The 24,072-nt window shown below is 50.7% G+C and overlaps 1 protein-coding gene across 1 annotated transcript; it reads left to right on the forward strand.

Moving 5' to 3' along the window:
* Positions 1-445: 445 nt before the first annotated feature.
* On the forward strand, positions 446-21,828 carry PIP5K1C (phosphatidylinositol-4-phosphate 5-kinase type 1 gamma; the record flags this gene model as incomplete). Its single annotated transcript, XM_035308693.1, has 18 exons — positions 446-490; positions 2,789-2,875; positions 3,214-3,344; positions 3,962-4,079; positions 5,989-6,141; positions 8,217-8,516; positions 9,013-9,218; positions 10,088-10,171; positions 10,713-10,761; positions 11,777-11,861; positions 12,158-12,319; positions 13,266-13,404; positions 13,697-13,729; positions 15,956-16,060; positions 16,354-16,486; positions 18,258-18,332; positions 20,593-20,676; positions 21,068-21,828. Coding segments are annotated over 18 exons (1,992 nt in total), but the record flags the coding sequence as incomplete, so codon positions are not given.
* Positions 21,829-24,072: the final 2,244 nt, after the last annotated feature.

Here is a 24,072-nt window from a genome sequence, read left to right on the forward strand (position 1 = left end):
TGGAGAAATGGTGGCTTCTCCCAAAGGCGGGGGTAGAAATAAAGGATGGATTCGATTTTGTGATATATTTGGACCTCACGTTCTATAAATAGGTTCAATTATTGATATGCTTTGTCAAGGGCCTTCTGAGTGGCTGGAAAGCAGCTCCGTAAGTGTCTGGGCTGCCAGCGGTGTGGCGTGGGCCTGGTGCTTACAGTGCAGCAGGGATCAGGAAGAACTCTGCATGGAGACCTCGAGGAAAAAATACTGCTAGGAAAAATGGTGCACCTTTGTGCTTCTATAAACGGGGTGAACCCAATAACTTCAGGCTCCTGCGCTACCGAAATTGAAAACTGAGCAAAAGCAGCTGCTTTAAAGGCTTTCCAGCTTGCTTGAAGGAACAAAGCATTAGGTTATTGTCTGAGTAGTTTTAATCTCATGTGACTACTTTTACTAATGCTCTCCCTTTTTCTCCTCAGGTCTGGCACCAAAGAAAGCAGCCATCACTGAGGTGAGATGCTCTTGAAAATCCTGTGCTGAGAAATGAGAACACAGAGCTCTTGAGAATGCCTCCGCATGACTCTTTTGAACAAGGCCGGGATTTAAAATACATTGAAGTTTACTGAAAATTTGATATTGATAAGGTTATTTGGGAGACAGAAAATTAATGGCAGCTCCCTGGTGTCTGTGTGTTGGTGTGACCACAGCCACAGAGAAATGGGAAGGGATTTTGCCCTCCCTGTGGCCGGTTTGGGCTGCGGCTCCATGATGTCTGCATGTGAGTGGCTGGATCTGGCTGGGGACACTCACACGTACCAGCACCTGGAGCTCCTCCTGTCCCCAGATGGAGGCTCCACGTCTTGGGCACCTCCAGGGCTCTGTGTTGGGTCTCATCCCCTTCTGGGAGGGGGCAAGGTGGCTGTAAAGTAGGGAGCCCCGAGACGGGAGGATCTTGAGGCACTGATCTTCTGCACGTAATCCAGGTCTCAGGTTGCTGAATCACTGGTACCTTCTGGAGCAGAACTCTTCACAGTTGGCAGCAGGGAATCTGGTGGGAGGATCTGTGCCTGAAAGCTGTTCCCTAAAGCCCACACTTTTGGATTAGGGCACTGTGTTCAAATGGTTTTTGTTTTATCTGATTTTCTGGCGTACCCCTTCATGTTTCTCACCTGAACATCAGCATACGTGAAGAGCAAACGCTTCCCGTAAGCTGCCAGGAATGTGGCACTTAATTCTTTTTGATTCCCCAGACATATGCATAACAGAAAACTCAAATCCTGTAAAAGTTAATTGCTTTTTTCAACCCGCAAATAGCCCCCCTTTTTCTTGCCCTGGAAACGCAGTACGAGTAGAGCGAGGGACTGTGGAAGAGACTTTAGTCGCTGATTTTCATACGGAGGTGGTCTCCTAACCAATGCCCACCTCTGTTACTTCTTTGAGGACGGCGATGAGCCACGAGGAGAGGTAGGATAGTGCAGATTGGGCTTGCGTGTAACAGGAGGCAGCTCCCTGGTTCGAAGCTGCAAGGAAATCGTTGCTGCTGATCACACCTCCTTGGAGAAGGAGCGTTTGGATGCGAGCTCGGCTGTGCTAAATGTTCAAAGCAGAGTAGGAAGTGAGGTTCTGAAGGAGAAATCAGGCTGCCCCTTAGTTCCAGAAGTACAGGCAGCCTGACCAGAAATAGCTGCAAGCTCCTGATTAGAAGCTAAAACACAAAGAGCTTCTGTAGTCTGAACAAAATTACACGCTGTCTGCCACAGACATCGGTTCTGAGAGATGACTCCGTGCAGCGCTTCGAGAGTGATAAAATGTTGTCACTTGGGAAGTGACCTTGGGTCTCGCTGCACGCTGCCTGAAGTGCATCCAAGGCCTGGCTGTTCTGTAATGTAACAAAACCCCAAAAGCCTCCGGTGCTCGCCGACCATCGCAGCTATCTGTTGGGCTCTGCGCCGCTGGGGCAGCGGGCAGCAGGTGGGACGCTGCCCCGTGGCACAGCAAACGAGTCCCAGCCCTGGGGCTGCATGAGGAACTGTGTCCAGCTTCACCAAACGTGGTCACATCAGGTGGTTAAAAGGGTACAGCTGCCACCTGCTGCCTCCTGGATCAGCAAAAGAGGCCTGGATGGACTCAGAAGTAGAGGAGGAGGTTGGGGTAGGAGTAGATTTGTTCTCCCTCTGAAGTGCTGGCAGCCCTACAGCGTTTCTGTAGACTGCAAAACTTTGGGAAGAGCTGTTTTTGCAGTTCACCCTGTGTGGGCTTGTCCTTTGAACTGTTAACAAATGAGATCTTGCTTAAATGGATTATCTCTGTGTGAACACGGGAGTGGGGTTGCGTTATCCATGTTATCCGTCTTTCATTTCTCAAGTCAAGTGCGAGGCGTTGGTATGAAACCTGAGGGCATGGGATTTTTAAAAATAAGCTTCTCGCAGTTTGATTTAATACATCCCTATTTTCAATCGATGAGAAACCAAAGTCAAGCAACCAGGGAATCCTGGCAGGTGGGAGGCAACGCTGACCTTTCCTGGCTCAGGATCTCTGCCGAGGCTCTGCCCCATTAGTACTGAGGGTGTCAGATGGAGCGGCTGGGTATTCTCACCCCGCCTGTCTGGAAGAATGGATAAATAATTCAGGCAGCCTTGTTAAAAGCTTGCCAGTGCCAATTACACCTGTTTGCAGATTTTTCCGTAGTGGTAGCGGTCGCTCCATCCTTTATGATCGTGGTGACGTGGTCCAGCCTGTGCTGTTCTGCCTGTTCGTGTCAGCCAGGTCAGCTGCTCTGCTGGGAAGTCACCGTGCCCTTTCGTTGCAGGGACCATCGCTTCCAGGACAGCCTGGCCAAGGAAAGAAGATAGGTCATCGAGGCGTTGATGCTTCTGGTGAAACCACTTACAAAAAGGTTTGGTTTTGGGGTGTGGGAGGGTGGTTGCTATGTCAGTGGTAGGCTGAGAAGTTGGGGCCAGGAGTAGAAATGGCACAGCTGAGCTTTCCTGGTTTAGTTTGTTAATAGCTACCAATCTGCTTGAGGTTTTGTGCAACACCCTTGTGCTGTGTAGTCTTGTGAACTACAGACCTTCTGAATCCATCTATTCAGGAGTCAGTTGAACTTGTTTAGCAGGGTACACTGCTCAGGATGACCCGATGGAAGTTATAGACATGGCTGTATTGTAATACAGGGAATATTTTTGTTCTAATCTGCTGGGAAATGCTCACTGACAGCTCTTTCCTTTCTGCCAGACCACTTCATCCACTCTGAAGGGGGCCATCCAGCTAGGGATCGGATATACCGTCGGCAATCTGAGCTCCAAGCCGGAGAGAGATGTCCTGATGCAGGACTTCTACGTGGTGGAGAGCATTTTTTTCCCAAGGTAAAGGAGACAGGGAAACAAAACGAACGGATGAGTTATTTCTTTTCCTCTCACTGATTTTTCAAGAGAGCTTCCATCTGTCTTTAGATCACAGAGATGGATGCTCTGAATGTTTTAAATATGCATCTATTTCATACAAACATAGCAGTGGGAAGTGTTAGATTCCGCAGAACACTGACTTGCAAGGAAGCACAATGTAAGGTACAGTGCTGTATGGCTGGGTTTGTTAGTCTTGCTGTGTGCTTTTCTTTCTACCTGTCTGTAGGATTTTTATCTCAAACACGGTATAATTTCAAGGGGGAAGCTCATTCAGGGAGCTCTTTAACTCTCTTTAGCAAATCTCATGAAAGCTATGTTCTCTGTCTAAATGCGTTCAGCTTGACAAGCAGCTATTCCTTGCATTCTTTGGAAATAGGTTTTGGAAGATAATTTAAAACCGACTTTCCTGTTGTTCTGCCACAGAAGAAATGTGGTTTGTTTGGGGAGTCGTTTTCTTTTTTTTGTTCCTAAGAGGTCTTTTAGCAAGGCTCAGTTTAATATACAGCAGCCTTGATGTGGCCGTACCTATCTGTCGAATGGTGATACAGAGGCTTATCTGTACTGTCTGTTTTGTGCAGTGAAGGAAGTAATCTTACCCCAGCTCACCATTACGCTGACTTCAGGTTCAAAACCTATGCACCAGTGGCTTTTCGGTACTTCCGAGAACTCTTTGGGATTCGTCCAGATGATTATTTGGTATGGATATATTTTTCTGTCTTCCCTATTCTATTTGAGATGATCTGGAGCAAGACAGTAAATCTGCCCCTAAATCAAGGCTGTCAGCTCCTCTAGTCTAAAAGGGACAGAGAAGAGCCAAGGAATCTCTCTGATCCCAGCAAGGAGTGGGAACAGGCTGTGGCTTTGGGGGTTCCGTTTTGGAGGAGATCCAGTGACCGTCCCAGTAAGAGCAGCACCACTCAGCCATGTCTTCGTTTGCTCAGAGGTAGCTGTTAGCTCACGCTGGAGGGAAAGGAAATGATCTGCTTTAAGTGTGTGCTGCTAAGCTGTGTTATGGGGTTCCCTCCCTGGTGTTGACAATAACTTGCTGTGTTTACAAGCAAAAGGGGTTTGTGTTCAGCTGGGTGCAACCCTGTAATGTCCCCTGGGGCTCTGAGGACAAAGATGGGAATTTGTCCTTGTGTACTCACTTGAGAACTATGTGAATGTAGTTATGTTAATCGTCTTACGAAGACGGAATAAAACACAGCTTGTTCTTGTGCTCAGAAAGGTCCTTGGAGCTGTTTTTTAAACTACCTAGTAATACAAGCTGGTGGGGCTTGGAGTGCACCGGGGTTGAATTTGGTCCGCCTTGCATGTTTGGGACACCCTGCTCTTTGGAAAGGGACGCTTGTTGAACTGGGAAGGAGAACACATCCAAATAAGCGCACGCCCTCCCCCTTCTGATAGCCATTTTTTTCTGACTTCAGCAGTAGGCAGGGGTAACCATAGCTGAAAACATACAAGAAGAAACAAGTCTGTGCCATTGCACGGCTTGACAGTAACAGCGCTCCCCGTCTGTGCCATCTGAGATAATGCTGGCTGATCTGATGAGTGGCTCAAAACCTGGGTGAGGCAAAGAGCCTGCCTCAGTTGCAAAGGTCACAGCTCTGATTTGTTGCTTCTGTTTCCCCTGATTCTCTCTTGCCTGCCACAGCAGCAAATGCCTTTAATTATGCATGAGATAATTAACTTGATAAAGTCTTGGATCATTAATCTGCGCAGTGCTGAAAGCTGTTTTCAGTATGTAATGATGAGCATTTAATTTATTGCTCTGATCATGGCCCTTACATACCCCTACCTTCCTCTCCCTATCTCACCTCTTGCTGTGGCAGCTCTGACATGAGCTGCCCTGAACCTGCTCAGCCTACGCAGATACCCCGGGGTTGGTCCCTTGCTGCAAAGTGCACGTCCACACTTAGGCTTTCTGTATTTTTTTTTTCAGCTGCTGGGCATGTCCTCAATTGAGGACCTGCTGTTTGCATCCTGCTATCTAGCAATGCCCTCCCGATGCAGTACCTCCTGCTGTTCTTAGCACTGATCCCTCTCTTCTTGTTTGGACACCTGGTCTCATCCTTTTAATGTGTTTCCAACAGATTTGGGGTGAGATGTGGCTGTAAAACACATCTGTAGCAGGAGAGCACGAGGGCAGAGGAGGCTGCTGAGAACAGCCAGTGCGTCGTGTTCCCTCCAGCACAGAGATACGCGGTGCCCTGAGCAGACTGTCATGTCTCTTAAAATCCCATCTTTCTGTCTGCGCTTGCAGTAATGTGCTGAAAGAAGCCTAAATGTGGTATGCACGTACGTGCACAAGGGGAAAAGATAAGATGTCATTATGAAGCCTGGATGTTACTGAAAGCAGAAGATTAGCTTGATTCTGAACAGTTGGGATGCTCTGAACTGTAATCTCACTCTCTAATTGTAAATTGTCCATCAGCTTTGCTGCTTAGACCTAGCCTATAATGAAAATAATTCCCTTTAAAGCTTTGCTACCCCTTAATCTCACAGCAAGGCAGTGTGCTGGGGAAAGCCCTCAAGGGCCTAGAGCTCAGTGTGCAACGAGCTGGGGCTAAAAACGTCATTTTCTTTTTTCCCTTTTCCTCCCTAGTATTCATTATGTAACGAGCCTCTGATAGAGCTGTCGAACCCTGGTGCCAGTGGCTCTCTCTTCTATGTCACCAGCGATGATGAATTCATCATAAAAACTGTGATGCACAAGGAAGCTGAATTCCTCCAGAAGCTCCTTCCTGGCTACTACATGGTGGGTATCACCCAGCTCCTTGGACCTGCATTGCTAGTGGCAGCTGCACAGGGCACGTCACCCACCCCAGTCTCTTGAGGCGTGCCCACCCTGTGCCACTGACAACATCAGCAGTCACAAAAGCCAGTCCCAGAAGCACAAATCCTGCCAATTATTTGCAAGCTCTCTCGGTAAATTTGGGAGGGGGAGGGGGTGACTGTGAGCTTGTCGACAGGTTCTGGCCTGAAAATGGTTTCCCAGACGTGTAAGGGTGCCGTTTTCCCAGCACTAGCTCTTTCTTCTTTGCTTGGCACCGTGCCTCTGCCTGGCTTTGAGGATGGTTGTTGAGTGCAGTAACGCAACCATCTTGGTTTTATGGGGTAACCGCTGCTGCCCCGGGCATGTCCCACGCGTGCCGTTGAACAGTTACTGTGAAGGCAGCTGTCAGTCGTCGTGGCTCCCGCTGGCTGCGGTACCAAGCTCAGGGGTCCTGCAGTACCAGCCAGCTCAGCACACCCAGCCTGCTGCAGGTGGTTGTAACCAAACTCTGAGGGCTAGCAAGGTGATGTACCGAGGCCCACTCGCGTGTGATGACAGGTAGTAAATCAGAACCAAAACCCAGCACCTAGAAAGGCGAATAAACCAGGAGCTGCCTCCCCGCATGACTGTGCGGAGGATCCAGCTTTATACCCAAGGGCACTGAAGTTCCCTGAGGAGCACCCAGGGATTTGTTTGCCATGGGGGTGCCGAGGAGAAGGTCGTGTTCGTGGCAGGTGATGTTAATGCTGCCCCGTCTGTGTGCATGTTGCACTGGGTTTGATTTATGTTTGTACACTCTTCTTTCTGAAAAAAACTTGTCTCTCTGTGCATTGGGGCAAACTTGCTGGAACGATGCAGGGTCTGGGTTGTTGCGTGTATCTGGCAGCCCGTTGCTTGATTTTGGAAGTGGCAGTGAAGGTCCTGGAGAGGATGAGTGTTCTTGGAAAGCATTGCCGTTGTCTAATGTACAAAATGAACGGGGACGGAGCTGCACTGTGGTCCTGAGTTCTGCAATTGTCCTGGCTAGCAAGCAGGTTAAAGAATTACCCTGAGGTACCTGTCTGCGCGGAGGGACGAGCTGCTTGTAGCATTCACGTCCGTGGTTACTGTGGTGCTAACATGTGATCTCTCCGCTGTTCTTGGGAAACCCGTCCAGTGTGAAAGGACTGGATGAAAAAGGAAGCAGAGGGTAACCTGAGTTACTTTAAAGCTGGGCAAGTGCTGTTTGCATTCGGTCTCGGCTCCTTCTGTTGCTTTTAGCTTGCACTGTGCTGAACAGCACACTCACAAGGAGGGCTCGCTTGTGAGTCCAGCTAGGTGAGGTGAGATGTGGGGCGTGAAATTGTAATGCAGTTGTGCTTCTCCCATCTGTCACAGAATCTGTCACGCCCATCCTTTCCTTCACAGCATGCGGAGATGTTCTGTTTCCTTCCCAAATTTCTTCCCAAAGCTGAACAAGCAATTCGTGTCTGTCATGTCGTTCCTAATAATGCAGCTGCCTAAAAAAAGGACGTGATAGCAGAGCAGGATATCCGTGCTCTCTGGCCAACTGTGTTTTTATAAAGCAACTCTCCAGAAGGAGGAGGAAATTGATGTTGTTTTGTTTAAAATTTTAAAAAAGTACCGTGTCCCTGGTTTATTCTGGGCCAGAGAACGGCTCTTGATTTCTGACACTTCTGAAGAGATGAAGATAGCTGTTATTTTTAAACTTGAAGTTCCCACTTATTTATGTTTTTCTCTTCCAGTTTGGTTTCCCTTTTTTAGCTGCTGTTGATGGGGAAAGCAGGGAATTTCCGGACTTGGTTATTTGCCCAGAGAGAGATGAACATCTCATTGCCTGTATTCAAGGCATAGTGGTATTTTCAGGTCCTAAAGCCACTGAAACACAAGGGTTTGTCAGATGTGTGCAGCAAGCTCTGATGTAAAGTTCAGAAAATCTCTAGGTGAACAACCCCTAGTCAGTCTGCTCCAAGATCCACTAATGTGCTCGGTGTTGAAAACAGCAGGAATCTTCTTCCAAATGACCTCTGCTGATGCTTTTTCCAACCCCGTTTCAGAACCTGAACCAGAATCCACGGACGCTGCTGCCAAAGTTTTATGGACTGTACTGTGTGCAATCAGGGGGCAAAAATATCCGCGTGGTTGTGATGAACAACATTCTGCCTCGTGTGGTGAAAATGCACCTGAAATTTGACCTGAAAGGCTCAACCTATAAGCGCCGGGCATCCAAGAAGGAAAAAGAAAAGTCCAGCCCCACATACAAAGACCTCGACTTCATACAAGACATGCCCGAGGGCCTGATGTTGGATGCGGACACCTTCAGTGCGTTGGTGAAGACATTGCAGCGAGACTGTCTGGTAAGGAGGGGACAGTTTGGGAAGCAGATTAACAAAGCCTGTGGCTCTCAGGCACGAGGAAGAGCATACGACTGAGAACCTTGCTAATCTGCTAACCCCAAAGCAGGATAAGTCCTCTGCTGCTCTTTACCCTGAAAGCAAAGCAGTGGAGTTGGATCTTGTGACAGTCTCCAAGGACTGTGTCCCTCTGCCTGATGCCTAAAATTGTAGCATTCTTGCCACTTGTAGCTGGGCTGTTGGGAATAAATACATTTTTCTTATGCAATGTGCAACAGATACCTGGTACAACAATGCTACTTGTGTGCCCTCAGCCCTTTGGGTTGTGGAAATTCTATGCAGCCAAGTTCAGAGATGACTATTGGATCAGTTCAAGCTCTGGCAATGGAGTTCTTAGCAGAAACGTGGACGGGCTGTTCCGTGCTTTGGGGTCTGTGCTTTGTTTGAGTTGCTGGCCTGATGTTTTGTCTTTATTCTTGTACTCAATACTGATTTGTAGGTGTTGGAAAGTTTTAAAATCATGGACTACAGCCTCCTGCTCGGGGTTCATAACATAGACCAGCAAGAACGGGAGCGGCAGTCCGAGGGAGCCCACAGCACGTCGGATGAGAAGCGCCCCGTGGGGCAGAAGGCACTTTACTCCACGGCCATGGAGTCCATCCAGGGGGGGGCTGCCCGGGGGGAGTCCATAGACACAGATGACACGTAGGTGAAAACCTGGTCCCCTTGTGCTGCTGCAGGGGTGGGGGTGGAGGCTGGAGCAGGACATCCCTAACTGAGGCCCTCGTGGGCTATATGGGCATCTCTCCTGGGGTTATGGCCCTGCTGCCTTAAGCCATCCCAGCGTGGTTAGCAAGCAGCCTCTGCTCAGCACACGGACAAGTGCTGGAGTAACTGGTGGAGCTGTGTGCCGGGCGTTTGCCCAGTCCGTGGCTCTCGGGCAGCTGGTGGCTCTTGTGGCTGTCTCTCTGGCTCTGTGGCCAGGCTTGCTAACAAATGCTGGAGTTTGCTGCGTTTGCTGCCAGCGGTCCTGGTGTGTGAAACCAGCTGCTCTGGTTTTGCTGGAGTCACAGTGGAGCCAGGAAATATTTGGCATTTCAAACAGCATCCTTAATTGCAGTGGCCTGCCTGCTACCTGCATGCTTTCGTTGTGTGCTCACGCCGGTGGTGCTGCACCTTTGACCGGTATTAGTGGGGATCGTCCTTAACGATCTGCTGCCCTAACATGCAGGCAGTTCATGCTGTCTTGGGTCCCCAGAATAAAATATTCTCTAGCTAAGAAAAAAACATGGTGCTTTCTGGCCCAGGTAGAGCTCTTGTCATGCGACACAGATCCTGTGCTGATACTTGGTGATCTGAGCAGCCAGCAGCTCTGGGGACTCTTTTGTGAAATGCTCTGGGTCGGCTGGTGACTTGCTGACAAAGGGACTGTGCAGGTTTTGTGTTGTTGTCTGCCCACCACATCTCAGAGTCCTGTTTCCAGTGCTGCCGCCTGCCCTTCCACAGGTCTCGCTCGGGGTGTTACAGCTCTTGGTTTTAAGGCTGTGCTCACCGGGGTTTTGTCTTACCTGCAGGATGGGAGGAATCCCAGCAGTGAATGGCAAAGGAGAGCGTCTCCTGCTCCATGTAGGAATAATAGATATTCTTCAGTCATACAGGCAGGTATCTCTGCAGTCATCTATCCTCTAAGTGTGTTAACATCTATTTTAATGCTGAATGAAGAAAGCAAGAAGATTTTCCTCTCCTGAAGAGTTTGATAATGAGTAGGCAAGCTACCTAAAGCTGTCTGTTGATGCACGTTGGGGGCTGTGGATTTTATTCTTGTCCTTAAAAAAGCTGGTGACACAGAGCCATTTTTTAAAGGTATAATGAGAGTAAGGTAAGGTAAATGCTCATAAAGAAGTTCCCTGTCTCAGTGCCTGGGATGGGCAGCGTATATCCAGGGGTGCAGGGTGATTTTCTGCCCCTCTTACAGCCTCATGCCTCCTTCCCTGGAGGGTTCCCAGGCAGACCTGACCCAACTGCCGAGATGCCAGTGTGCTCAGCTGACCTCTTGGCTGGAGGAAAGCTACTCTCCAGACGAAGATGTCATTAGCAGCGCAGCGATCTCTCTTGTGCGGGGTACAAAAGGTGTCTTAGACATGGAGTACATGCCTGCAGCTGATTCTTCCTTTCTCTCTGCTTCTCCCCTTAAATTAGGTTCATCAAGAAGCTGGAACATACCTGGAAGGCCCTTGTCCATGATGGGGTGAGTGTCTGTACAGAGGCAGGAGTTGTCCAGGTCTCAGCAGGGTTACCTGCTTCGGCTTCATTTATGCTACTTGGTGCCAATTACCTCGCTATTTATAGTGCCTGAACTGGTACAGTTGAAGCTGATGAAAGGAATACTTCTTGCCTCTTATGCCTCCACAGCGGTGTAGTACCACTTATTCCCAATCAGGTTTTCTTGCTCACTCCACCTCCTCTCATGCTTAGCTGTCATGCTACCAGCTTTCCTCCTCTGCTCCCATCTGTCATTTTCCTCCTCCCCACAATACCAGGAGCTGTATGCACAAGGCATGTGCCTTCGTGTGTGAGTTGAGGAGCCCTGCGTTTGCTCTTGGGTGACTGACTGCGGTTCCACTTCAGTAAGCTGTCTGCTAATAAATCCCTGTCAGTGTTTCCTTGCTGTCTTGTCCCTAGCAGCAGCCAGATGCGTGTTTACAAAAGAGCAATCTCAGCTGTGAAAAACTCTTTTTCAGCATTGCATGTCCTACCTTCCCTTAAAATATAAGGCAAAGGAATTGTCTGGATGCTAAGTTGTAGGAGCACAGTTGAACATGGGAAGCAGAGACAGCTCAGTTTTACTATTTAAAACAAAAAGTGCAAAGTATATGAAATGTATGGGGACCCCTGGCTGAATTTTGGTGTCTGTGTCATTGGCAGCTCTACCCAGGTGTGCTTTGAATGTCAACCAGCAAAGCCAGAAGAAATTCCATACATGTAATCAGGTCAATATTTGAAAAATCCAGAAAGTCTATAAAGAAATAAAATCAGCAAAATCCATTATAAAATTACAGTGAGAATTTAATCAAATGCAATCAAATCAAAGGCAACGCTTCAGGCTTATTTATAGCATTAATCAGATCATTTCAGTTAAGCCTTTCCATTTTAGGGATCTATGAGTGCTAAATGTTGGAATAAAAAAGATTGCATTGGCTGTTATAGAAATTCTGCCTTGAGGCGTAATTTTAAAATGAAACAATTGCTTCTTGCCTTTGTAGGACACAGTGTCAGTACACAGGCCCAGCTTTTATGCAGAGAGATTCTTCAAATTCATGACCAACACGGTGTTTCGAAAAAATTCCTGTAAGTACATGGCCCAGGAACTGCTGTCCTTGTGATACGGGAGAGTCAGAGCCTTATCTCCATCCTGCTGCTCGCGTCCACATGGAGAGTTTCTGGGCAGGAATCTAAGCAGGCTTTTCTGCTGTAATATGAAGCAAAGCTGGGGAGCTGCGGAGCCCTCAGGGGTCCTGGCTTTCTGTGGCCTGCCAAACTCCTGCCCAGGAGCTCTCCATGCAGTGTGTTGGAGGGCAAAGGCCTGTGAATGGCAGGGTGCCTTTGGTGGTAGTTTCATCTTCTCTTTCACTCTTCCCATCCAGCTCTGAAGTCATCTCCCTCAAAGAAAGGGCGTAGTGCCTTGCTAGCTGTCAAGATGCCTGGTCCAACAGCCGCGTTCTCAGCTAGCCAGCTCCCCTCTGAAAAGGACGAAACGCAGTACGATCTCCGTGCAGCCAGGAGCTACCCCACCCTTGATGATGAAGGTAGTAGTCTTGTCTGTGGCTGATGGCTGTGTGATTACCCTCTTCTTCCTTAGCAGTTCCTTAGGATGCTCCTCAGTTCTCGTTGTGTTCCCCACTGTGCGCCAAACGCATCCTCCTTGATGGAGAGTTCTTCATTCCCTGTCTTGCTGTGCTTTGCAGGTACTAAACTTAACCAGGACAGGGGAGAAGGTAAGAGGACGCTGTTTTGTCACAGTGCTAGCAGTTAGTTGATTGGGAAGCAACATCCCTGTGTTGAAGAATTCCAAATCCTTTCTTTGCAGCACTGTATGGTTCTGCAGTAAAAATGGTCACTTGAGTCACTGCTGCAAGGCGGCCACTTCCACCTGGCACCAGTGGTTGCAGTCCAAAAGCAATCAGTTGAGTTTTCCACCTGTAGAAAAAGGGGACTGCGCACTGCAGGACTCCAGTGTCAGTGTTTGAGTGGGGCAAGATCTTGCATTTGGGGGAGAAAAGGAAAAAGGTAAATGGGTCTGGTTCTTTGCCCTTTTCATCACTTCCATCTGGGCTGGATTTACAGACAAGTGGTGAAAGGCAGGCTTCTTGAGTACGTGTTAGATTGCTGTCCATGCAAAGCAGTGAGCACTCGATTCATCTCTTAATTCACTTGGTTATTTATCTCTGGCAATCCAAGCCTTTAATCCAGCTTTGGTTAGCAGTGAGATATCTTCATTGGCATTACATTTTCTGTAGTGTCTGTCTGTCATGCTGGAATGGTGCTTACTGGCTCTCTCTAGAGGATGCTTTGGGATAAGCTGCTGCTCTCATGAACCAGTTAAACTTGCCTGCTTGAGCATTCCAGTGGGCAGTCCCAGTGAGGGTGTGCAGGCAGAACAACCTCACACTGGGATGGTTTAGATAAGGGGTTGATGTTTGACCTCATCTTTTTCTTCCTACATCTCTCCTGTCCTCTGCTCTGGGCCAGCAGGCAGGCCAGACCTGCTCCCCTGCACACCTCCTTCCTTTGAAGAAGCTACCACGGCCTCCATAGCCACAACACTCTCTTCAACATCTCTCTCTGTTCCTGAGCGATCCCCCTCGGAGACATCTGAGCAGCCCAGGTACAGGTGAGGACAGTGCCCATCCCCTGCTCCCACTGGTGTCGAGTGGCTGCTGTTCCTCTTCGTGCTGCAGCTCTCGGTAGGCTGCCCTATGCTCTGGAATGCTAATGACCAATTTTAATTAAATCTCTCCTGGGAGCAAGCAGACACAGCTTTGATGGGATTAATTATTGCTGGGAGAAGTGTCAGCTGTTAAGTAGAACATCTCCCTTATGGGGCAGGGAGTTAGATTTGGGGGCTGTGTAGGATTTCTGTCTTAAATCCCTTCTCTAACTACTATCCTGATTTCTTTCCGCAGGAGGCGCACACACTCCTCAGGGCAGGATGGCAGGTGAGAAAAGTGTCTTGTCTCTTGTTACACTGCTGCACAGGGACCTCACATTTGTCCCACCTCACTTTTGTCCTTGTGCCTCTTGGAGGACTGAATGTGAATATTGGCAGCCCCAAGGCTTTGGAGTGGTCTTCTGCAGGATGATGAATTGCTTCCTGCAATCAGATGATCCCCATTTCTTGCATGGAATTTTCACTATCTCCCAGTGCTCTGCAAGGAATCTTTAATATTGTTATTTGATGAGAAAGGGGACAACTTAATTTGGTTGAGTTGTTCCAACTTACCCCTTCAACTTGAATCAATGAAAATGGTCCCTTCTGGCCCCGCCCCCCCCCCTCATAACCAAGTCTTAAAAGCAGGAAAAATCCTCCTTTGTGCATCTGCCTTGGTGAAGTAGACATGAATATAAGAGAGGGCTCCGACTTTGCAAGGTACTGAGCACATTCAGACCCCCAGAGATGTAGCTTGGAGGCTGCCTGTACTTCCAGTGTTCTCAGAAACTTGGCTGCTTTGAGGCTTTTTCTGGCCTGTGGCGATGGGTGGCTCAGAGCCAAGGGCAAGGTGGGACAAAACTCCCTGCTGCATAAGAGCGTCTGGATTTAGAATCTCATATCGTGTAATTATCTTGCATACTTTTGCACCAGTAAAAATAACCCTGTTGCCTGTGTCAGTGGGACCTGAATGAGGACCCTACGCTTGCTGCTCACGCTGCCCTAGGTTTCTGGGACATCTTGTAAGTGTTGTAGGTACAGATTTTGAAATGCACATCAGAAATTCTGGCTTGGGATACGCCGTAGCCAGAGGAGCTGCTGGACAGACTGATGTCCTCTCTCTGTGCAGCCAATGTTTGGTGCCTCAGAGGAAGGCAGGGACTTGGGAAGATAGGTGATTTCAGCATCCCACAAACATCTCCCCTCATCCCTAGTTTTTAGTGATTTGCTGAGTTTCGCACCATGCAGCCTGTGGAAAAAATCCTTTTCCAGGGTATTTCTTAATGAATTTTTGGAAGTTCTGTCACTAGAGGGCAAGGGGCAAGTTGCAGCAGACATCCAAGTGGCTGGGGACCTGTAAGGCACCTCACCTCCTGCAGAATCCATTGTCTGAAATTGCTGAATATTGGAGACTTACACTCAGGCACCTGTGACAGGACCCACTTTGCAAAATGCAGTGACTTCACCTGAAATTACTCCAGGCTCCCTCGATACGTCATGGAAGGAGTCACTGCAGGATGTGACTGCTCATCTGAAAATGGGTCAGGTGAACCATGTCCTAGAAGTGAGTGTCCCCAGACTGTACAGGGAGCTTAATGACTTGGTCAGAGGTAGATCTCTCTGTCACAGACTTGCCACAACTACAGCCACCTCACATAAGTGTGACCCTCTTTGCTTTTTTTTTTTTTTTTTTCCTAATTTCTCCATTTCTTGTGATGGTATCTGCATCCTTTCTAGGGGAACAGGGACCTTTGTGTGTATGTGCAAAAACAAAGTTATTAAAGCATGAGTCTCTGGGAATTTACATTCCTGAGTTGAAATGAAAAAGCCCTCCTCCAATTTGTTTGAGCCTGGAATGTGGCAAGCCTCTGATTACCCTAATCTGCTGGGGAATTCCCTCCGGGTTTGTGAAATCCACCCTTACAGCAGCAGGACGGAGTGGTGCTGCCTGCTGGCTGCAGCTCTCGGCCGAGCACAGGCCAGGGATGGAGCAGAGCTGGCCAGGGATTCTCGTAGACCTGAAGCTCCTCCCTGCCCCAGACCATGCCCTTGGCTTGGCAAGCACCGGCTTCTCCTTCCCAGGAGGGCTATAGAGCCAGCCCTGCTAACACAAGCAATTACTTTAATAGCATGAGGTATTAAATTGAAGACTGTCACAAACTGCTCCTGAGCGTGCAGATAAATAGGATGTTAACCCCGCAGCAAGCCAGAGCAGCTTCAGTGCACCAGGAGCCTCAGAAGAGGTTGGAGGCTTTACCCCTTGATGGATAACTCTGGGCACAGGTTTTCCCCAGAGGCCAATTTTCCTTTTTCCTCCGTATTCAGGTTGACATTGCCATCTTTTCCGCAGCGCTGGTTAGCTAATCCCTTTCCTCTTGTCCTCTTTTCCCACCTCTTTGGCTTTGAGCGCTGCAGTCTGACAGGACTGACTCTTTCGCCTGGGAGTTTTGGTTACCCCGAGCCTCAGTGCTGGGAGGTCCGGCTGAGCCTTGCTCCTTGTGTCGTTGCTTCCCAGGTCACACGAGGAGGTGCGGGTTGAAGAGGAGCTTCAGCAGATCAGCGTAGAGCTGGAACCCAAGTGTGATGTTGAGATCGTAGCTCCTGAAGAAGACGACAAAGAGTGAGTGTTCAGGAGCTTTCAGCAGCTGGGCAGGGCCCTGCCCGCTGCCTTTTGGCCTGTGGCTGCTTCTGCTGGAGGCTGGTTTTGTTGGGGCATCGACTTCCCTGGAGAGAGAGGCTCTTGCACAGCTCAGTGAGGCGCTGCTGAGTGATGCTCCTTCTGACCTGACCTGATCTTTCTGGATGTTAAAGCAGATTACCCTCTTCAGCTTTTCTGCAATAAATCACCGAGTCTTCCTTGGTCCTTCTTTTCTGACCACGCTGACTCGATGCTGTCATTTCTTCCCCCCTCAGAGAGGCGGCTTCTTCAGCCTGTGCCATTGGAACATCCACGGCTACGATAGAGGTGGAGACGGCCAGCCAGGCCTCTGAACCAGCCAGCCAGGCCTCGGATGAAGATGATGTGCCAGTCACAGACATTTACTTTGTAAGATCTGTTTTCTGCCTGCCCCGTTAGGGGTGTGAGGGAAATGTTTGGACGAGGCTGTAATAATCTCTATTTTGGCAGTCGGGTGCACAGGGCAGTGCCTGCCCTTGTGTCGAGTGCCTTCAGATCTTAACACTGGACAGCTTTTGAATGCAGGGAACCAGACTAGCCCTTGAAGAACGGAGAGCAGCATCCAGTGGGGCTCAAACAGGTGATGCTGCTGCGGAGGTAGCCGTAGGTGTGCTGCTCTAGTTCCAAGCAGGAGTGCTGAAGGGCTTATCTAGGTCAGCGTGTTCACTCCTGGGACAAGCCAAGGTGAACGCAGGTGCAGCAGAGGCTCCCTCAGCTGGAGCTGGAACACAAACGTGCCGTAGCTGCCCAGAGCCAGAGAAGAGGCGGTTGCAGTGGGGCTGACCTCGGGCTCTGGTAAACTCTGGCTTTTCCTTTCCCTGCAGGCAGATGCAGTAGGTGATGCAGTGGAAATCTAGTACTGAGACAGGGAGTAAGTGAGGTGGTTGCTGGTTGGCAGCAGAGTGCTGTGGAGCCGGGGGCTGCATTCCTCAGCCAGCTTCTGCAATGTCTGAGCAGCTTCTGTAGACTGGAGAGGAGATTTTAGCAACGTGTCCCTGCTTCGTGGATTCCCAGAGCAGAGCTGAGGGTCTGCCCCATGGCAGCTCTCCCCCGTGTCCTGGCACTGGAATCTTCTCATTAAAAACGGTGCCCTGCTCTGCCTCATTGCTGTCAGTTACACAGCAGCGGAGATGAGCTGTGCCCTGTGAACTCCTTCGGAATAACCTAAAAATGGCAACGTTTGGCTTTCCCTAGGCTTGCGTGACTCTGCTGCAGAGCTGCTCACTCATTGCCGAGTCATTTGGAGGCTCGTGGGAGCTGCAGAAGGAATCAGCTCCATTTTAAAAGCTTGTCTGTTTGGGTTTTTATGCATGCTGTTCAAAATGCAAACAGCTCCCTCTAACACTGGCTGCTCTTTCTTTGCCTGCGGATGGCAGCTGTGTGCAAGCTGCTTGCAGATACTGCCGGTTCCGCTGGCAAGTGTCTTCTGGCAGGGGGCAGCTCCCCTCCCTCCATGTCCGTGGTGGGCACGTGGACTCCCCGCAACTTCCGAGGGGTTCCTCCCTGTCGAGAAGAAACCATCTGTGTGCAGTGTGTGCTCCCAGAGAGCGTGACTGACCGCTCATCAGCATTTCATACTTCATCTGAGTCCTTGAGTTTTGCATTAAATGTGTGTCGCGTGCTGTGGAGCGTTTGTCACTGCAGGGATGAAGGGAAAAGCTGACCTGGGCTGCCACAGGCACTTTCCTTGGAAAACCACTTAAACTGGAGCTCAAGATGGCAGCACCCAAGCGCAGCAGGGCTGGGACCACAGCTGCTCCCACACGGCTGCTCCAGGAGCAGTGGTCGGGGTTTGCTATGGACAGAGAACGATTTGTCAAATCCCGGGGGACTGAGGTCTGTTTTTTTGGAAATCTGCTTCTGAAAGGAGAGCGCTTTATCCTCCTGCTCGCTCTCAGGGGAATAAAGGCGCAGAGACTGTCCCAGGCACGGGCACCGCTCTTCCCACGCACGGCTTTCCTGCCCGCTGATCCGTTCAGACCTGGAGTTGCACAACCCCTTGTTCTTTTGTTGTCATTTCTTTGTTTGTTGTTTTGTTTGTTGTTTGTTTTTTTTTTTTGCTTTCTCTTTCATCCTGTCCTTCACATCATCTTTTTTCCTCTGTTTCCTTTCTCACCTCACTTGCCCTGGGGCCATCCAGTTCACAGATGGGAGGTACTGGATTTACTCCCCCCGTCAGCGCAGACTCCGAACCACCTCGCTTTCCTCGGGGACTGTAAGTGAACGTGCTGGCACATGGGGAGCAGAGCTGCAGCTTTGAAGCGCTGGGTCCAGCAGCTCCTTTTTCCTTGGATGCTGTAGCTCTGTCCTCTGTGGCTGCTAGGAACCAGCTCAGTAGGAACTGGGGAGGTGAATCGTAACTGCAGAAATGGATTTCTGTAGGATCTTACAGAAATTAAGACTCTGCCCTGCTTTTCTGCAGGCTAAGGGCACAGCTCCTGGCATGGGATGGGCCACAGCATCACCCGGCCCTTGGACAAACCTGCAGGCACCAGATCTGTCTAGAGAGGTGAAGGCACCTGAGCATTTGTAGGTGACATTGGGCACAGCTCCCTTGGCTCAGGAAGCCAGACAGGGTTCCAAAGAGCCTGTTGAGATGCTCTGGAGCTGCTGTTAAGCCAATTTTGACCTCTTAGTCTTATTTCTGGTGGCTGGGAGGCCGAGCACTCATAAAACCAAAGGAGTTCTGAGTTACTGATGGATCAGGGATGGTTTCTGCTCTCAGCCCTTGCTGGCATCACTCACGGGCTCCCTCCTCACTGCAGGTTTTCTGTGAGCTGTGGGAGTTTCCCTTTCCCTTCCAAAAGGCGCGGTGAGGCAGTTCAGTGTTTAGGGGCTGCTCTGGGTTTTGGCATTCCCCTTCTCAGGGTCTGCGAGAGCTGCTGTCTTCCTCAGAGGGTAATGACAGCACTGTCAGGGCCTCGGCACAAGCGTTTGCGTAGCGTGGTTGGCGCAGCGCCCGCTGCCTTGGAGCCAGGCAGGGGAGAAGGCATCAGGCAGGGTGCACGGGGAAGCAGGGGCGTGCTCCTGAGCTTGGCTGATGGCACTGAGAAGTGCTGCACTGTGTGGGCAAACAGGCAGCCAGCTCTTCCCGGCAGCTTTTCCTGCCCCCACGCTGGGTTCGGCTGGCCCAGCACCAGCAGGGTTAATCCCAGGCACCGGATGCTCCTACGTTTTATTTTTATTTATTTTTTTTAATCTCCCCGCTGGGTTTGCAGCTCCCTGCATGCATCTGGACTCCCAGAAGGCTCAAAAAGGGGCTGGCTGGAGCATGTGGTTCAGTCAGGATGGGTGAAAAACAGGATGTGGGGCAGACTCGGTGCAGCGTTGAGCGTTGCTGCGCCTTCAACAGAGCCCTGCAAAAAGCTCCAGGCAAGGTTTTCTCTTCCTTCCTTCCTCCCAGCGGTCTCTGCTAATGCAGCTGCAATTATTGATGGGGTCCAGCATGCGGAGCCCAGTGCTTCAAAGCTCCTCTAGCTTCTTGTAGTTTCTTGCACATCATAGACTGTTATGCTTGGTTCCCAGGCCGGGAACCCCCCCCCCCCCCGGCTTCTTTCAAGCATCCAGTTCCATTTCTCTTCCTCTGCGAGCCCCAGCTGGGTCACGGGGCCAGCTTCCTCCCCCTGATAAGGGGGCACCCCTGGAGCCAGCAGAGCCACTTTGCAGCGAAGGTGGGTCCCCCAGGAATCGCCAGTCCTTGAACCTGCCCAGATTTCTGTGCTGAGTCAGAAGCAGAAGCGTGTTTTGTCACACCGAAGGCCAGAGCTGCGATAACTGGCTCGCACAGCACACGTCCCCTTCCCCCACATTATTCCCAAGATCCAGTTGTGTTTTGCCTCCTTTGCTGTACCTGTTCTCATCACCCCCTCTGCTGTCTCCAAGGCTCTCAGTGGTAACTAACTGGTTCCTTTCTGTGCCCACCATCCACCATGACCCAACCCATCCGTCTGCTGCCTTGCTTGGCCTGCAGGGAAGGAGGAAGGCACAGCAAACCAGGTCAGGTTCCACTGTAAAAGCCCTCCCGGATACTTGAGATGGCAATTTGTAGCATGCCTGGGGCTCAGAAAATGGGGTTTGGGAGCTGAGAGTGGGTAGCAGGAACCAAGAGCTCTGTCCCTGCCCCTAGGTAAGTCTCTTCCCATGTCTCCTGGTTTCTCTGGGGTCAGGGTGATGCTGTGGCAGGGAGCTGAGGTTTCCCTGCCTCTTCCAAAGCACTCAGATCTGTCCCTACAAGAGAAGAGGTTGTCCCATGTCCCAGAAGGTAGGGAGCAGGTAGGTACCGAGGATGAGGAAGGCTCCTCTGCTGAGACCCAGCACTGAGCTCAGTTCTCTCCCTCCAGGCAGACAGCTGTTCTTACTGTATTGTTTCCTACTCTTTTATTTTCTCCTTTTATTTTTTCCTCTTCTCTCCTTTGCTCCCTGCTCTGCTGCTGCTCTCCTTGCATTCTCCCCGCCGTCTCTGGCCACTCTGGCAGCCGACAGACGAGAGGAGTTGGGTTTACTCCCCGCTCCACTATAGCGCTCAGCTCCACTCTGTCTCCGATGAGGAGAGCGATACAGTAAGTGTACAAGAAACACGTGCTGGGTGCCCGGTGGGTCAAGGTCGGACCTTGCGCTCCCTCTGCAAGCCGGCCTTGCAGAGGGAGCTGCTGTGGCCTCTGTGCAGCATGGGGCTCTTGCATGGCCGCGGCGGAGCCCTGCCGCAGCTCGGCTCAGCTCTGGCAGCAGGTGAGGTCTGCTGCGCTGGCAGAGACCCGTTCGGCTCGACAAGGGTTGAGTGCAGTGAAAGCTCGGGGGTCTGAAGTTCTCCAGACGAGTTGTTGTTACTGGGATGCAAAACAAGCAAGTTTCCCTCTTCGTGCTCGTTGTGGTTCTGGGGATTTGGCTGGGCTCAGACCAGGTGCAGAGCGGACGCACGGCTGCTGACTCTGTTTTCTCTGCCTCTTGCAGTAATCTCTATGCAGACACAGAAGCCCCAGAGAGCAGCGATTCCCTCTGCAGGTCGATGTGTTCCCTTTTCGTTGATGCAGCCGTTCCAGTGGGATGGGGAAGAGCTTGCCGACACCAGTATTGCTGCACTGCAGGATCCCGGGCACTGCATTTCAGAACGGAGCAAAACTATAAGCATCTATTTCTACTTACCCCAGATGTGGGCAGCAAAGAAACCACCCACTCACCCACAGCTCCCAACGGAGACATCCAGCTGGGTGTAGAGAATCCTGGGTAGTAACACAGTGTTTTCCAGATGTGCACTACCGTAGCTACCTATCCATGTGTAATACTGTGAACCTTTTTAATTTTTTAATCATGTATTTATTTCTTTTATCTTTGCACAGAGACAGCACAAATGTGCTTTTTTAAACATTTAGTTTACTGCACTTTTTTTTTTTTTTTTTTTTTTTGGTTGTCATATGTTTGTGCATCAGAAAGGAGTGTGAGACCTCACTGGAGAATTGGTAGGAGCACGTTGCTGGGGAGGGCAGGGACCGGAGGCAGCAGCGTGGTCTGACCAACTGATGGAGTCGGGAGGTGTAAGGCTGTCCAGGCTCTGCCACGGTTTTGCCGAGTGACCTAAGGCAAGTCACTTAACCACTCTGTGCCTCGGTTCCCCTGTGCTGATGGGTGTGCAGTTCCCACTTCCGTTCAAGCACTTAAAGCCTGGGATGAAAGGTGCTATGTAAATGCCATGTATTAAAGGCCATTGAGTAGAATCGCTCCCATGCTACAGTAGTCCAAAGTAGCCACGCCAATTCACTTGGATTCAAAAATCGCTGGTGACTTCTCTAGATCTGTAACACTGTGTGAGGGAAGCAAGCGATTCCTGGCAGCACCCATCGGGTCACCTCGGCTCTCTGGACGTCGCAATGGCTTCAGCCTTCACCATGCACCCACGCTGCTGTCGCCCCGTCCCTCTGTGCTTGGGAGCCCACGCTTCGTCCTACCGGCCGCTGCACCGCCGTCCGCGCCAGCCGCTGCCCGCTGGCAGGCACGGACAGATGAGGACTGGGCGCCTCCAGGGACCGGCCTCGCTGCAGGGACAGTCCCCGCTCTGCCAGCCCCGGCGTGGCTCGCCCGGACACCGCATCCCACTGGAGCCACTTAGCACCTCGCATGCTCACGGGTGTATCCGACCGCCAGTGACTCGGGGGTCGCGGACATTGGGTTCACACGTATCCTCCGTACCTCAGGGCAGTCAGGGAGCTGCGTGCACGTCCACGCCTACTGGAGGCAGAAACCAGGCACCTGGCTCCAGCACCCAGTTGCGCCGGGCGGTATTTGTGTGCTTAGACTCTGTTGGACAGAAAGCTGGGTGACTCGGATGTTGCCTGTGGCAACGTCTGCTATTGGAAATCGCTGCTTCGGATGTCTGAGACACGGATAGTTTGCTCTTTGAGGGCTGCACGCTGTAGCCAAGACAAGATTTGGTGTCACTTGGCAGTGCTCGGTTTAGGCTCATCCTGTCAGCAGGACACCGTAGCATCTTGAACTCCAGCAATCCCATCCTCTCCCAGAGAGAAGAAATGAAACCCTTTAGACAAGGAGGAGACAGGTCTTGTTTGTGTGCTTTACATGCCAAGAGAGGGGGGTCAAAATCTCTTTATTCTCATCACAATCTTCAGCAGTCCTTGGGATTCCTTGTAGAGGAGTGTAGAAGAGGAACACCCCTTCTGGGGCTCTGTCCCTTTCCATCTGTCTTCGCAGCAGCACTCAGGACTGGTTAATTCAGGTCCCAGAAGGTAAACCAGGCCGGTGGGAAGCTCTTCCCCTCTGCGATGTGATGAAGTTGGCGAGGATCTTTGTGAATTGACATTGTTTCTTGCCTAGAAGTGTGGGACCCAAACTTCACCCCATGCCTGCAGATGCTGAGGGCTGTACAGTGTGCTGCTCTCGGAGTGCAGGCTGGGGGTCTTGCAAGCTGCTGCCATTAGATGTATTCATGTATTTACCAAATAATCTATGAAAAGTCTTTCAAGACATTCTGCCCTTTCAGTCGCTACTAGACAGCTTGTTCATCTAGCTCGTAGCATCGCTCCATGACAGCCCCTTCAGTAGGCTGGGAACCAGCTCCTAACCCACCCCATCTCCTCGTGCCAGCCCGGTGGGGGTGCTGCAGGCTGTTCAGTGCTGCGGGGGGCTCAGTAGTTGGGCAGAGGGGAGCCGGGAGTAGTGCAATACCTACAGACTAACGTGCCTCTGGGCTGAAAGCACGAGGCTTCAAAATGCTAGAAATTCAGCCTTTGTTCGTTTCCTCCAGAAGCCCAATGCTGCACTTGGAGAGGCCGGAGGAAGCCGTGCCCCTTCTGCATCTTCGGGTGTCGCTCTCAGGCATCGCGCTGGGGAACGCAGCTCTGGGAGGGAGCCTGGAGGCTGGGCTCAGCTGAGCCCCAGCTGCACGGGCACCTCCGGGCTCACGGGGCCGCCGGGGTTAGCTGCAGCAGGCCTTTCCCACCAAGTAAGACCAAGCATCTTGTTTAAGATGGTTCAGGCATCACTGTCTTAAGAGCTGAAATCAAGACTTCTTTCCTTCCCTGCATTTCAGGGGTCTCTAAAGCTGCTTAACCTCTGTGCAGGAAGCATCTGAGCCCAGCCTTCATGGAGTATCTCGGTGAATGAACTTTGCAGGTTCAAGCTAGCTTGGTCCCAGAAGGTATGGGGAAGCCCAAATCTCCTTTTGCAGCACGTTCATTCCAACTGTTGTCAATCTTCAGGTGTCCAGGCTTTTTGAGACAATCCTTCTGTGTGCAATCCTGTAATGCTGAACCCTTTGGAGCGAGCAAGTGTGTAAAAGATGAGAGCAAAGGGATGGGAGCAACTTTGTCAATGTGAGTGGGGAAAAAGAAGCCTTCTTTTAAGGAGATGCTGATCCCAAATGGAAACTACTCCTTGCCAGGCCCATGCGCACTTCCTGCTGTCATCTCCTGCCCTGTTGTCTATGCTGGAGAGCAGCTGAGCCT

This window comes from Oxyura jamaicensis, chromosome 28 (assembly GCF_011077185.1).
Source record: "Oxyura jamaicensis isolate SHBP4307 breed ruddy duck chromosome 28, BPBGC_Ojam_1.0, whole genome shotgun sequence".
In the NCBI taxonomy this organism is placed as follows: domain Eukaryota; kingdom Metazoa; phylum Chordata; class Aves; order Anseriformes; family Anatidae; genus Oxyura; species Oxyura jamaicensis.